The following is a 13,908-nucleotide window of genomic DNA, read 5'->3' as shown; positions in this document are numbered from 1 at the left end:
GCGCTGCCCGGGCCCCAGGGCTCAGAGCAGCATTGGTGCCCTGGCCCACACGTTCCCTGTGCCTGTCACAGCCGCGGGTTTAGGATGGCCAGCAGCCAGGATGTGTCCCAAGGAGGCCGTGCCAGCTTCCGTGGAAGGCCCCGTGCCCTTGCCAGCGCGGCTGCCTCGGCAGCCGTGGGGGCTCCTTCTGCTGCCCTGAGCCCACAGAGCAGGGCAGCGTTTGCTGATGGGCTGAGCCCTTCCTAAAGATCCTGTCGGGCTGCCTTAGACACTTGGGGCCAGGGATTCCTGCCAACCGGGGCCACTTTGGGTGGGCTGGGCATGGCCCCAGGGCAGGTGGCAGTGTGTGCAAGGGCCCTTTGAGACACGCTGCAGCACGGTCACCGTGGCATGGAATGGAGGAATGTGTCCTTTGTGACACGTGGTGACATAGGAGCTGGTGGTGACAAGAACACTCCACAGTGCTCGGAGCAGGCGACAGGACAGGACGGGAGTGAGCAGTGCTGTGAGGAGCCCCCGCACAGCGCACTCGTTCCTGCCTGACCTGGAGCTTTTCTGAGGCCTTGTTCCTGCAGCTGACCTCGAGGCCAGAGCACAGGACCTGGTGACCTGTGGCCTTCCGAGGCTTCTGTTTGGCAGTGCCCTCGAGGGCAGAGCGTGGGACTTGGTGCCCTGAGCTTTTCCAAGTCAGCTGTCCTGCTACTAACTCCAGTCATTGACATGGAGCAGAGACCACCGAGTGTGCCCAAGCTGGCCTGGGTTGAGGAGGACGAAGGCGGCCCTGGAGCTGCCCCAGGACAGGAGACTGAAGAGGTGGTGCCATTCCATCCACCACAGGAGGGTGAGTGACAGAGCTGGGCCTCAGGGCTGGAGCCTGCAGCCAGCATGGCCCCATCCCATCCCATCCCATCCCATCCCATCCCATCCCATCCCATCCCATCCCATCCCATCCCATCCCATCCCATCCCATCCCATCCCCTGGGGACATGCCCATGGACAGGACGGAAGAGGGCCCAGGCAGACACCCCGCAGTGGCCGTGCTCCATCCCCCTGGGGCATCCCGGGGCTGTCCCTGCCTGGGGAGCGCAGGGTTGGGCTGTGTTCTCCGGCCTCTCCCGCAGCCCCTCAGCTCTGGCTGTGCTCGCTCTTTGCCAGATGCAGCCGTGGAGCGCACACAGGAGCAGCAATCCAGCCATGGCCGCTTCCGCAGAACAGCGCAGGTACCTGCAGCCATGCCCACCTGGGCTGGGCCTGCTGTCCCTGCTCAGCCGAGCACCGTGTGTGGAGCACTCCATGGAACATCCCTGGCTTCTTGCCCTTCTCCTACAGCTCGTTTGCGACTTTATCAAGAGTGTTCGGCAGGAAGAGGCCAGGGCTATGGGCGCTGGGCTCAGGGCACACTCAGAGGTCCTCAAATATGAGACCAGTGCCGCCCTGCTAGATTTGCTTGTGGAGAACGGTGCTTCCAAGCCAGAGCAAGTAAGCAACCTGAGGCCAGGCTTCCATTCCCCCATGAGTCACATGGCGACCCAAGCCACATCTGCTGGTGCCTGTGAGCCTTTGAGGCCATGGCATTGCGGTGTGAATGGAAGCACTTCTCTGGGGAAGTTGGGGACATTGCTCCCTCTGTCAGCTTTCCAAGTTTCCATGTGCCTTCTCCAGGTGCCCGCCATGGTGAGGTACATCCACCAGTGGCTCCTGGCCAATGATTCCGCCGAGCACAGGCTGGACAAGACCCTGCTGAATCTCACCAAAGCACACCCGGATGATGCAGTAATGACGCTCCTGCGTGTGGCCCCGTCCTGTGACAGGTATGGAGCCCACCAGGCCAGAGGGCTCAGGGCTCCCCAGCCCATCACCCTGCACAGCCTTTCCCAGGTGTCTGAAGAACAGAGAGTTCCAGGGCTTTTTGCCTGCTCCCTTTCCCAGCCCTCTGGCATGTTCCTTTCCCAGCCCTTCCCCTGAGCTTGCTGCCATGCTCCCTTGACACCCCACAGGGGTCAGTGCTGCAGGGCTGGGCTGCCTGAGTGCTGCTGGCCAGGGGCAGTGGGCAGAGGCAGAGCCAGCAGTCAGCCTGGGCCCTTAGAGATGCCCAGGCCACAGTGCTGTGTCTGAGACCCGCCTGAGACAGAGCTCTAACCCTGCAGAGCTGCTTGGACCATGTGGAAAACCATCATGGGCTCAAGCAGGACTGCGGAGCTGGCACAGCTGGTACTCCTGGATGTGCTGGGGAACTGGCCGGAGCACAGCACATGCACCTCCAATGGGGACAAAACGGGTGTCTTTGCCCTGGCTGTGAGTTTCTGCAAGTGGCCTTTGCTGGCCCCAAGGCTGCCTCTCCAGCAGCTCTCCATCCTCCTTCCCCCACTGCATCTCCCTGCCTCAGGCGCTGGCCTGAAACCTGGCCCAGGGGCAGCTTCAAGGCCACCAGGCCCCCTGCTCCCCCTGCGTCTCTCCGGGCCTCTCCCTGCCACGCTCGGGCCCTGCCACACGGACACCTCGGCACTGAGCGCTCTCTCTGGGGCTTTGTCCTTTGCAGGCAACTCTGGTGATGTGGAAGATCCTCCAGGTGCGCTGTGTCCCCCGTATAATGAAGGTGTATTTCCCACGCCTATTTGTGCAGCTGCTCTTCCAAGTATTCTTCAGCACTCTGGATATGCCAGAGGAGGTGGATACGTTCTGGAAGGGATGCCAGGAAGAACACGGCCTTGCCACCAGCCCCAACAGGTGCTCCATCCTAGAGCTCCTGTCCCTGCCACGTGGCCTGGGAAGGAGCCAGTGCTCCCAGTGTGACCTGGGCTTTGCTCTGCACACAGGTTTGCAGTGCGGACCCTGAAGTCGCTGCTCTGCCAAAGGCAGTACAAGGATGTGGTGGTGGCAATGGAACGCAGGGGTGTCTGGAACACACTGCTGTGTGATGATACCCGCCACTATGCCGTGGGTCTGCTGGCCAGGTGAGACCCTCTTTTTCCCACTGTTTATGACATTTGTGCTCTGTGCCCAGGGTGCCCCACACTGTCCCTGTGGTCATGGGCCAGAGGCCCTCGTCACTGAGGGACGGCCAAGCAGACTGGAAAAGCCTGGGAGAGGAGAAAGCCCAGAAGGAGGGACCACCTAAAGGGCTCCGGTCCCCTTGCAGGATGGTGCTGAAAGAGCAGACCTCTGTGAGCCTATCCTTGGAGAGATTTGCTCAGGTTCCTGGTCCCTTTTTCACCCTCCTAGGGAGATGCGCCATGCTCGTCTTGAGTTGTGTTCCAGTATTGCACTCCACCTCCTCCAGCTGCTCAGCAGGGAGGAGCCACGCTGGGATCTGCCCGCCCTGGCGTTCATTGTGGAGGTGAGCCTGAAGGCCAGCGCTGCCTGGCTGAGCTGCCTCCCAGCTCTCTGCCCTCTCGTAGCCGCAGCTGCCTGGGACGGTGCCCGTGCCCTGTGCTGCTGCCTGGGCCCAGCCCTGTGCGGTTCCGGGCTCCTGCTGGCCCGGTGCCCTGTCACTGCCCTGTGCCTTTCAGGTCCTCGAGTGCCTGGATTACAGTGAATGTGCTGACAGTGTTGTGGAGGTCTCGTCAAGGTACCTGCAGAGCGAGTGCAGGGAGAGGCGTCGCCTGGCACTCAGGGCCCTTCTCGAGCTCATTCACAATCCCTCGATGGTGAGAAGGGGGCAGCGGCTGAAGCTGTGCTGGGAACGCAATTCCTTGGGCTTGGTTGGGCTTTGGGCCCCGGGGCAGCTGCTCCCAGCTCTCCTGCCTCCCGCTTCAGCTGCCCTAGTGCTTCGGGACGGGCTTTGGCCTCTAGGCCCTGCTGCAGCAGGGTGGTGTTTCACAAAATTGTGTTCCACACAGGCTGACAAAATGTGGAGGCTGACTGAAAGCCTCATGGATCTACTGTGGGACAATGATGCAGAGATAGCTGGGATGACACTTGTCGCACTCAGCTTTATATTCTGGCGCAAATACAGTCTGATGTCAAGCCCTATTGTCCTGCAGCTGGCTGAGGCACTCCTGCCACTCTTTGACCATGTAAGGCTCTGTGCTCCCAGCCATGACCACTGGATGCAGTCTGGAAAATCTGTGCCTGTGCATTTCCAGGCCTGTGCCCCGGGGGCCCTGGAGGAGCCAATGCTGAGGTATTTTTCCCTTTTTTTTTCATAAAGGATAATAGCCAGGTACAGCTGCTCTCCATAAAACTTTTCCGAGACATGATGGAGGTTTTGGAAGAGAGAGAAAAACCTTTGGAAAGGGTTGTGCATCAGAGTCTGCTGCCACTCTTCTTCCACTGCCATGATGAGAGTCAGCATGTGGCAGAGGTGAGCACTCGTGGGCTGCTGGTGGCCCCCTTGTGAGGGAACTGGGCTGCCTTTTGCCTTGGCGCCTGGTGGGCTGCAGCCTCCTCCAGGCCATGGCACAGGGACACGGGGCTGTGCCCTGGGCTGTGGGGCCATCTCTGCCACTCTGCTGCTCTCCAGGCTTCTCGGGAAACGCTGCTTTGTGCGGCCAGGTTCCTGAAGAGGAGAGATATCAAAAAGCTGGTGAAGGAGGAGAAACTGTGGAAGTTCAGCAAGTGTTTGGTAAGGATGAACGAGAATCCCCAGCCTCAGCCTGGAGAAGGCTCCTGAGCGCGGTGCTCAGTGTGCAGGGCTGGCAGCTGTGCCCCTGCCCGCTGCTGCACCCAGAGGCGGCGCGGGCTCTTCTCCAGGCTGCTGTGGGCCCGAGCCGGGTGCCCATGGAGCCCCGGCGCGGCGGGGCTGCGGGGCGGCCCCGCGGCTCCCCGGGCAGCAGCCGGCCCTCTGCCCCCTGCGGAGCCCGGCGCCAGCGGCTGCTGGCCGCGCCTCAGGGCTGTGCGGGCAGGGGAGGCCGGGGCTGGGCGCAGGGAGCGCCCGCCACAGGGGCAGAGCCCGCGCCAAGCCTTCCCTGCTGCCGCTCTCTGCAGCTGGCAGATGACACGAGCCGAGCGGCCGAGTACCTGCGCCGGGCCCTGCGCTACCTGGAGAGCCCCCAGGAGCCCCTGCGAGAGGCGGCCATCAGGTTCATGGGTGAGCCACGAGGCCGGGCTCCCTCTCCGGCCCGCCGCAGCTCGGCCCCAGCCCCGCCCGCTGCCCCGGCAGCGCCATCCGGGCCCGGCGCCGTGGAGCCCCGCCTGGCCCGGGCGCTGCTGCCGCCCTCTGGCAGCCGTGCCCTTGGGCGGCAGCGTGCGGCAAGGGCCCGGGCTGAGCCCTGCCGGGCCAGCAGGGCGTGTGGCCGCAGCGCTGGCAGCGCCGCTGGCAGGGAGCTGTGCCGCTGCCGCCGTGACAGGCTCTGTGTTCACAGGGGTGGCCGGGCAGCACCTGAGGGGGAACATGGAAGAGCTGCTGATGATCTACAGTGGTGAGTGAGGGCAGCGGGCTGACAGCAAGAGTTGGCGGGTGAAGACCTGCAAGCCCTGCCCCGGCTGTGGAGGGCTCTGCTCCCTGTGCGGACGAAGGCTGGTCTGGGCCGATCACCCACAGTTTTCAGGGCCATGTGGAGGATCCCTAGCCAGCAGCTTCAGGCTGATCCCCTTGGTCCCTGCTCCCTCCTGGCCATGGCAAGAGCTGGCTGGGATGGCCCTGGCAAGGGGCTGTCTTTGCATCCCTCAGGTCCAGGTTCTGACCGTGGCTCTGTTCCTTTTTCTTGCAGCCCTTGAAGACAGGGCAAATGACGTCAGCCTTGCCGTTGGAAGCCTGGCAATTCAATCATTGTGCATCCTCAGGTCTGCAGAGCGGGCTCCAATCTCCAGGTTCCAGAGGCTGCAATATCAGCTGCGCAGGATGTGGAAGGCTCGGCCGCGTCTGTCGCATCTCCACAGGCTGAGCTGCTGGAGCTCTGTGGAGATGTGATTCCATATGTTCTTTTAGTTGGGGCCACCGGACTAATTAGGAATTTTGTTTTTTTTCAAGAATGTTCTACTTTTAGTTTTCTTTTACTGTGTTAATATAGAATGTGTTATAACACACAGACTCCAGGATCTCTCTTATGCTCCCCAGGGTCTGCAGGGCATAGGGTAGGAGGGGGAAAATGGTGCTTGCACTCAGCCAGCTGCCCAGGCGTGCAGTGCTGCAGGGACAATGGCCAGAAGCCCCTTGGCCTGTGGTGGTTCTGCTGAAGCCTTTGTGCTGCCGACAGAGCGGGTGGGCAGGGCCGGAGGTGCGGGGATCCCTGTGGGAGCGGTGCCTGGAGATGGCCACAAGGCCTGTGGCAGGCAGGAAGCGCCATCCGTGTCCTCCTGGCTCTGTGCTGCTGGCTGCATTGCTGAGGGCTCCCAGGTGCCTCTGGCTGGGGCTCCTCTGGAGCTCCTGTGGGGCTGCGGCGCTGCTGCCGGGCAGCTTGGCCACGCTGGGGGAGAGCCTGAGGGGCTGGGGCACTGGGAAGCCCTGAGCAATTGGGTGTCAGAGGCCATGAGCAGCCCCCTGGCAGCCGCCTTGTTCCTGACAGAGTTGACTTACAAGACAGGTCCTGGGCACTCTGTGACTCACTGCATCAGTGTTGTTGGAACCCGAAATGTAGGGAATTCTCAGCCTTTTGGACTTGTAAGCAAAGCTTAGAATTTAACAGAGGATTTGATCTGAGACCTTGGAAAAGGCTTCCAAATTTAGGTGCTGGAAGCAAGAATGTGGATTTAGAGTTCATAGCAGTGACACATGAAGCTAAGTGGAGGAAAGTTTAAAGTTTTAGACTTTTAGATATAGAAAAAATAAAAGTAGTTACAAAAGTAAACAAGAAGTGGAGAATGCAGTGCTGTAGGTTTGTTTGCCATAACATGATTGCCTAAGGAAGCTTACAGTGTAGCATGAGCCTCTAAAGCGAAATGTTAAAGGATTGGGTCCAAAACATACTTATCCTTGTTGGCAGTGTTTTATTGGCCAATAAATCCTTAAAAGGTCTTGTAACTAGAAGTCTTGTGACCTTGTGAGTCATGCGGTAGAAATGTGAGCCAAACTCACCCTTCCTGTCTGTGCCAAAGATAAGAAAAAGAAATGGCATCATCTAAAAAACTCGGAGGTCCGGTCTCTAACTCGTTCCAAACTCCTTCAAATCCCCCTAAGTGTGATTTAGCTGCAAATAGATGACAAGGACTCTTAATGCTGGCTGTTTGACTCCAAACCAGCTGCTTTAGAAACTGTCACATAGCCCTGTGTAATTATGTGGCAGAAATGTATCATTTTAAGAAACTTTCCCAACTGACTTGATTAGAGTTTTGTTTGTAGGGTATTTTAAGGGAAGTCCTCGCAGCAGAGGTCTGGCCTTTGGCCGAGCTGTGTCCTCTGCTGGTTGTGAAGTGTGCCATCAGCTCCAGGTGTTTCTGGGCTAAAAATATAATCAAGTCACTTGGACTTGCTCTTTTTGGCCTATAAAAGGTGGACTGACTTTTGGGGCAAATTTGGAGAACTCATCTATGGGTGGATGGACCACCTAGGATTTTCCCAGTTGCTGGGAATGGTTCTCCAGGTCCTTGGCGCAAAACAGGGCCCCCCAGCAACTGTGGATCTGCAAGATGATAAACAATTCAGGCAATTGGTGATGCATCTTTCTAAATCACTCTCCTTTCTCTCTTACAGTACTGATTGAGGTGCACTGCCTTGCTTGTTTTTGCTTCTCACTAAAACCAAGCGCACATTTTTATTGAATGTATCTTCTTTCACTGTGGTTCCTTAATATTCACAGTAAAATAAGAACATGATTTCCAGTGAGGTGTTCTTTAAATGGCCTCTGTCAATTGGCAGAACAACAGGAGGCTCCTGAGGGGCTGGAGCACAGGGAAGCCCTGAGGAACTGGGTGTCAGAGGCCACAAGCAGCCCCCAGGCAGCCGCCTTGTTCCTGACAGCCGGCTGCTCTGGCGCTTCTCCACAGCGTCTGCCAGGCCTGCAGCAGAAGCCCTCGAGGCCAGGCCTCAGCAGGAGGCTGGGGACAGCCCTGAGGTGCCAGGCTGGGCTGGCTGGGGACAGGGAGGGCAAAGCTTCCTGCTGGGGCAAGGGACGAGGTGGTGGGAAGCTAGATAACCTGAGATTTTACCCCCAAGTGTTCTTTCTGTCCCCTAATATTTATCTCAGGTTTGGTCCCATAATGATCTCTATGTGCCCTTGAGAAATTACTCAGACTTTTCCTCAAAAGTAATTTTGTCCCCGAGAGATCACCTCATCCTCAGCCTAGCTGGGAATTTTTTCCCACAATTGGGTGATATCTTTCAGATGCTCGGACCACCTTAAGCACTAAAACAAATTTCTAGTTTGTGGGAAAGCTCCTAAGTACCCTTTTGTGTTGTATGAAAGAGTGTGAATATGTGGAACTGCATTTGCATTGTCAGCCAGAGTGGCTTGGCAGGTGAAGGACAAGGAAGAAATAGATGGTGAGAAAGGCCAGAGTGACTCTGACACGAATGAGACTTACAATCTGACAGGAACCAAGCGCAGTAGCTCTACCTGCATTTCCACTTTGCGATGACAGGAGTGGCAGGGAAAGCAAAGTGACTGATGCCCTATGCTCCTTGTAACCCTCTGATCCCTTGCTTGTTGTGTAGGGGGCGTAGAGATTGTAGTCCTTGTAGTGGCTCAAACAATTGGCCCATAGAAGAGAGCAATAGCCTACTTCTCTAAACAACTGGATGAAGTGAGTAGGGGACAGCCTGACTGTGAGCAGTTGCTGCTCTTGTTTCAAACATCCAAGAAGCCTGAGAATTCACTCTAGCACAACAAATGTATTTATCTCACATTCAGTAGCAGCACTTCTTGAGCAAAAGAGTGGGCGTTAGCTTTCACCCTCCAGATTGCTTAAACATCAGGCAATTTTGGTGGAACAATGTGGTATTACCAAACTAATCTCTTCTCTAGTTCATCCAGCAGCATTCCTGGCCACTCACCAGACAGACAAGGAACCTTTGTAGCATGACTGTATCAAAACCATGAAGTCCACTTTACTCCAGCTGCCCAGATCTTAAAGAAAGCCCAAATCCAGGAGCAGAATCTCAGTACACAGTTGGGAGTGGCTTTGTAAGAGCAGATCAGTGAAAATCAGGATATATAATCAGCACAGAGCAATAGGGGATAGAAGCCCTAGACAAGTCAGCTCAGAAGGCAGAGATAATCACTTTAAGCCGTACCTTCTGACCAGCCTGAGGAAAAAGGATCAATATATGAACAGATTCCAAGTATGCCTTCAGAGTAATAGGTGCCATGAAGCAGTTTGGAAAGAAAAGGACTATTGAAAGCTCAAGGAAAGCAAATTACGCATTCAGAAGAAATCCTAAAATTGCTGGAGGCAGTACTAGTACCTCAAGAGGTTGCAATTATACACTGCAAAGGACATCAGAAAGGAGAAACAGACGTCAAAATGGGGTAACAGGTTGCAAAAAGAGCAGCCGAACAAAGCCATGCTGAGGTTCGGGCACCACTAATTCCCAAAGATAAGGAACAATATGACAATGATGTATGTCGTATAATCAGGAAGATCTAGAATTAGCAAGGAATTTAGGAGCAGAACAGAAACATATTGTTTTTGCAACTCCTCAGGGATAGACAGTTATACCTGAAAGAGCATTGTGAAAATTAATTAGGGATGAACATAATTGTATACAGTGGGAAGGGGATGCCTTATATAATTATTTGATGAAGACAAGAGTAAGATGCAACCTGTACTCTAGTGGAAAGCAGGTAAGCCAAGGGTGTGAAATAATGTCTTAGAACCAATGACGCTGGCCATTTATATACAGACACAAACGGAATGGGACCACACCTGAATAGCGTCGTGAGCTGTTTATTTCAGAAGCATCAGACTCATTACATGGCTATGGCAATGGATGGATGCAAGCAGCTCGCTATCCAGACAGCAGGCCAAGGAAACTTAATGTTGCAACAGATTATAAGATAGTTTCAGACCCAGTTTCAGCCAATTACATAGAGCAAAAGCATATTGACAGTAGTTCTATCCAACCACATGAAGCACATGTAGCTTTGGTTAAAACAATAGCAGCTTTTTCTCTCATACAATGATTCGTTCATAAAAGACAAAGCATAGAGCCCCATTCATATTTAACCTTCTAAATATTTACTAAAATATACTTTTTGCAACTTAGAAAGCTAAACTACACAGCTTTATTGCTCTATTTCTCATGTCTTTGCTACTGCCAATATATCTTTTCTGCTGCTTAAGCATTTCACTCTCCTTACTGTCTCTGAGGCCTTTCTTTTTCCCAGCTTTCCTAAAATCCTCTAATCCCATGGATTCCCACAATTCCCCCTCTCTGTTGACTCAAAAAGAAATCTTCAAAATCATGTTGTCCACTACTTGCTCTACTATAACACTTTTGTTTACTATCTGCTTGAGACTTGTTCTTGTGGACACTAATCATTGCTATGTTACAGCACAGCAATTTAATGCTGTGAAGGCCCAGTCAGTGAAAAGATATGAATCACGTCTGACAATACTTATAAGTCATTGTTCAAAAAACTCTTGTCTGTTTTAGGGTCTTATGTCAAAACCCTCTTCCATTTCTATACTGTCATCTGTCATTTCTGTGAGATTGCGAACACTTTCTCTGCTTCTACTTCCTACTTCCCTCTCTTGTATGACAAAAACTTCCCTGACTGTTTTGTTCATCATCTGTCGCACTCACTGAAGTATGTAGGGGATTACTATCAACATCATTACCAAAACACCCAATATATAGAGACCTATCTTGCAAAGTTGCCTTAGCTAAGGTGTAAAGCTCTATTCTTGGAACAGATCATCCAATCAGGATCTACCATCCTCTTTAATTTGGGCTGTCAAATCTTTCAGTTTTTGTATTCCAAATGATCGGACAGGTTCATACAACACAGTCCTTCAAATTCCTCATAACCATGCCCTTGTGCCAGTAAAAGAAAGTCAATTGCTGCTTTATTTTGAAGGTTAGCATGTCTAACACTATCAACATCCCTTAACCTATCACTAATGGCAGAGGATGTGGCATTAGTTTGCTTGCTTAGCCAACATCCAACTCAATCTAATTCTTTCAAAGCCACTGCTGAAGCCAATTGGGATAAAACTATACCTGCTGAAACCCTTAATGCAGCTTTCCAAGGCATGAAGTCACTCTGACAGTTCTCATCGTAATGATGAGCAGATCTTGTTTTCCTTTGTTTCCTTTTCATGACCGCTTTAGCAGAGGGTGCGATTACAGTGAGCATCCCAATGCTACATGGGCCACCTTCAAGGTCTGCTGGAATGCCTTGCCAAGCCCTGCCTCCACAAATGAACCAATATCCCTTAGGCAATTGCCCTGGATATAGCTCAGCCTCAGGAAGCACATCCCAACTCTTTGAAAAATTACACCAAAACCTTAAATTTCTGTATGCAAAATAATGGGGAGTAACATTAAACTTTGGGGGATCACCTTTTCACCGAGCACTAGCTATGAAGGTAAAGCAAAAATCCATTGTTAAAGAACCAAGGATTTCCAAATCTTGGGGTTCAGAGGCTGCCCTGAGAAGTTTTTTGGCCCAAACGTTCCAATTCAATGTGGGATTGTTTCCATTGTCAATTTCACCCGGCTTACCATAGGATTGTTTTTTGACCAAAGGCAACTCTTTTACTGGCACACCAACTGGACAAGTTGAGAAAGGTTTTTCTGGTTCTGAATTAGACAAACATATGGTATCTGAGCCGACTGCCTTGGCCAAGGTCACCCAAACATTTGTTTTTGTTTGTTCCACAGGCAAATCTCCACAACAAAAGACAATTAAAACTCACCAATACCAACACACCTTGCATTTTCTTCATCTTATCCATGAGCCACGTTTTGGCAGTATCCTTACATATATATCAATTTTTAAAATTTTGTTTTCAACAAAAGCAAAAACCAAAACTTTTGCCAAAAGTCAGCTCTACAAAACAAACATTTGACATACAATTGACACACTTATAAATAACATTAACACAGAATCAGAGTTTGCAGGTTCCACCGATGAACAAGGAATGTCAGGTGTGACCTGGGATCCCTCTGCTCGGCTCACGTCTGCGTACTTGCTTCCTCGGTTCTGGACTCGTCAGCACGTTCTGGGGTGCGATACAGTTTGACGTTTTTGGCTGGGACCCACCTAATTCCAGCACCTGTAGAGACAGAAGCATACCCTTTGCCCCAGGTTATGAATCGGAAAGGACCTTCAATTTGTCCAGACTCAGGGTTTCTAAATAAAACAGGTGGATTTTCTTTCAGTTTCGCCTGAGTGTTATTTGAAAAATGCCTAAGAATCGGTGGATCAGGTTCTGCAAAGGAACTGTTTAGGAAATTAAAAACATACAAAGCTTTGTTCAGTCTCACCTGAGGTGTGACCTCCGCTCCCCCTCTCTGTTGATCTAAAATGTGTTTTAGTGTTTGATGTGCCCTTTCAATAATTGCTTGGCTTGTGGGAGAGTGAGGAATACTAAAGATGTGATGAACACCTCATTCTTTTAGAAATGTGGTTAATTTTTGAGATATGTATGCAGGACTATTGTTAGTTTTGATTTTTTGGGGCACGTCCAATGAAGCAAAAGCTTGCAGAAAATGATGACAGGCATGATTACTTGTTTTACTTGTGTGAAGAGAAGCAAATATTGCACTAGAGAATGTGTTTACTGAAACTTGAATGTTTTTAAATTTACTAAAGGAAGGGTATTTAGGGATATCTGTTTGCTATAACTGCAGGCTTTGCAAACTTCGTGGGTTGACCGCTCCTGTGGAAACAGGAGGCTGCACGAGCTGACAGTCAGGACAAGTATTGATGATAGCTTTAGCTTGACTTTTGGTAATTCGAAATATTCACACAAGTGCTTGTGCATTTTGGTGAAAAAAGGCATGACTTAGTTTTGCTTGTTCAAAAATGTTTGCTAAAGTGTTTGAAATATCTATTGTTAGTTTGTCTGCTTTTGCGTTTCTTTCTACTAAAAATTTAGGAAGCGAAGAAGGAGTTTTGATGTGAGAAACAAAATGTGGATTAGTTCTATATTTCAAAGTTGTATAAAGACATGAAAGCTGACGATATAAGGTATCATTACTAACATCTTTTAAAATTGACTCTTCTAATTTCTTAACTATATTAGCAACATAAGCAGAATCTGTGATTAAGTTAAGAGGTTGAGGAAAGAGTTGAAAAGTTTGAACCACAGCAGCAAGCTCAACAATTTGAGGAGACCCTTCTACTATTTGAATGTCTGACTCTTAAGTATTAGTCTCTTGGTTTAACCAAGTTATGACTGATTTGTGACTTTTGTTAGAGCTATTAGGGAAGAGAGTGGCTGCATTTAAATGTTCTTCACTTAGTTTAGGTTTTTCTCTAAAACTCAGTTTTGTTTGCAATAGTTTGTGAGGTGGGTAGTGAACAGAACAAGCACGTGGGAAGCTTAAGAAAGCATACTGTAAATCATCAGAATTTTGCATTGCTCAATTAAGATAATCTTTTTTTAATGGCAAATAGATAACTGCAAATTCTTGGCCTGCTAAAGTTAACAGTCTGGTTCTGGCTTTAATTACAATTTGTGCAATCATTTTTAAGACTGTGAAAATTGTCTTTGGAGACTTGTAGGGAAGAAAAATCCATTCTATTATTAACAGAGGGTTTGGCTCAGAAGGGTCTTACTGAAAAATGATACCACAATGTTGTAGTTTCTCTCTTAAAACTGAAAAAACCAATATATTTTTTAGGAATGCAGCGATGAGCTTGTCTTCTTTGGAGAGCTTCTGTGATTTTGTCGAGAGCAGCACAAGCTTCAGGGGTTAAGGTTCTTGGAGAAGTGATGTCGCAGCTTCCTCTCAGCAAATCGAGGAGTGGACTCAGTTCATCGCTGGTAATTCCCAAAAGAGGTCTGACCCAATTGATTTCTCCCAAGAGTTGTTGTAAGTCTTGCAGGTTGTTGACACTGGTCTGGATCTGTGTCTTCTGC

At 51.1% G+C, this 13,908-nt stretch overlaps 1 protein-coding gene and 1 long non-coding RNA gene across 2 annotated transcripts in view; both read left to right on the top strand.

Moving 5' to 3' along the window:
* Window positions 1–473: 473 nt before the first annotated feature.
* The window catches only part of LOC135309350 (uncharacterized), a 113,711-nt gene continuing 100,276 nt past the window's right edge, over window positions 474–13,908 (top strand). The window contains exons 1-2 of the mRNA XM_064435499.1: window positions 474–841; window positions 1,156–1,220. Coding sequence (XP_064291569.1) covers window positions 721–841; window positions 1,156–1,220 — 186 coding nt within the window. The 5' untranslated portion in view covers window positions 474–720. The remainder of the gene's footprint in view (window positions 842–1,155; window positions 1,221–13,908) is intronic.
* LOC135309430 (uncharacterized) lies at window positions 5,284–5,965 on the top strand. The gene is made up of 2 exons (XR_010369704.1): window positions 5,284–5,360; window positions 5,652–5,965. It is a non-coding gene; the product is annotated as an uncharacterized LOC135309430 (long non-coding RNA).

This window comes from Passer domesticus, chromosome 10 (assembly GCF_036417665.1).
Source record: "Passer domesticus isolate bPasDom1 chromosome 10, bPasDom1.hap1, whole genome shotgun sequence".
NCBI lineage: Eukaryota > Metazoa > Chordata > Aves > Passeriformes > Passeridae > Passer > Passer domesticus.
This window is presented reverse-complemented; position numbering and strand designations above follow the sequence as displayed.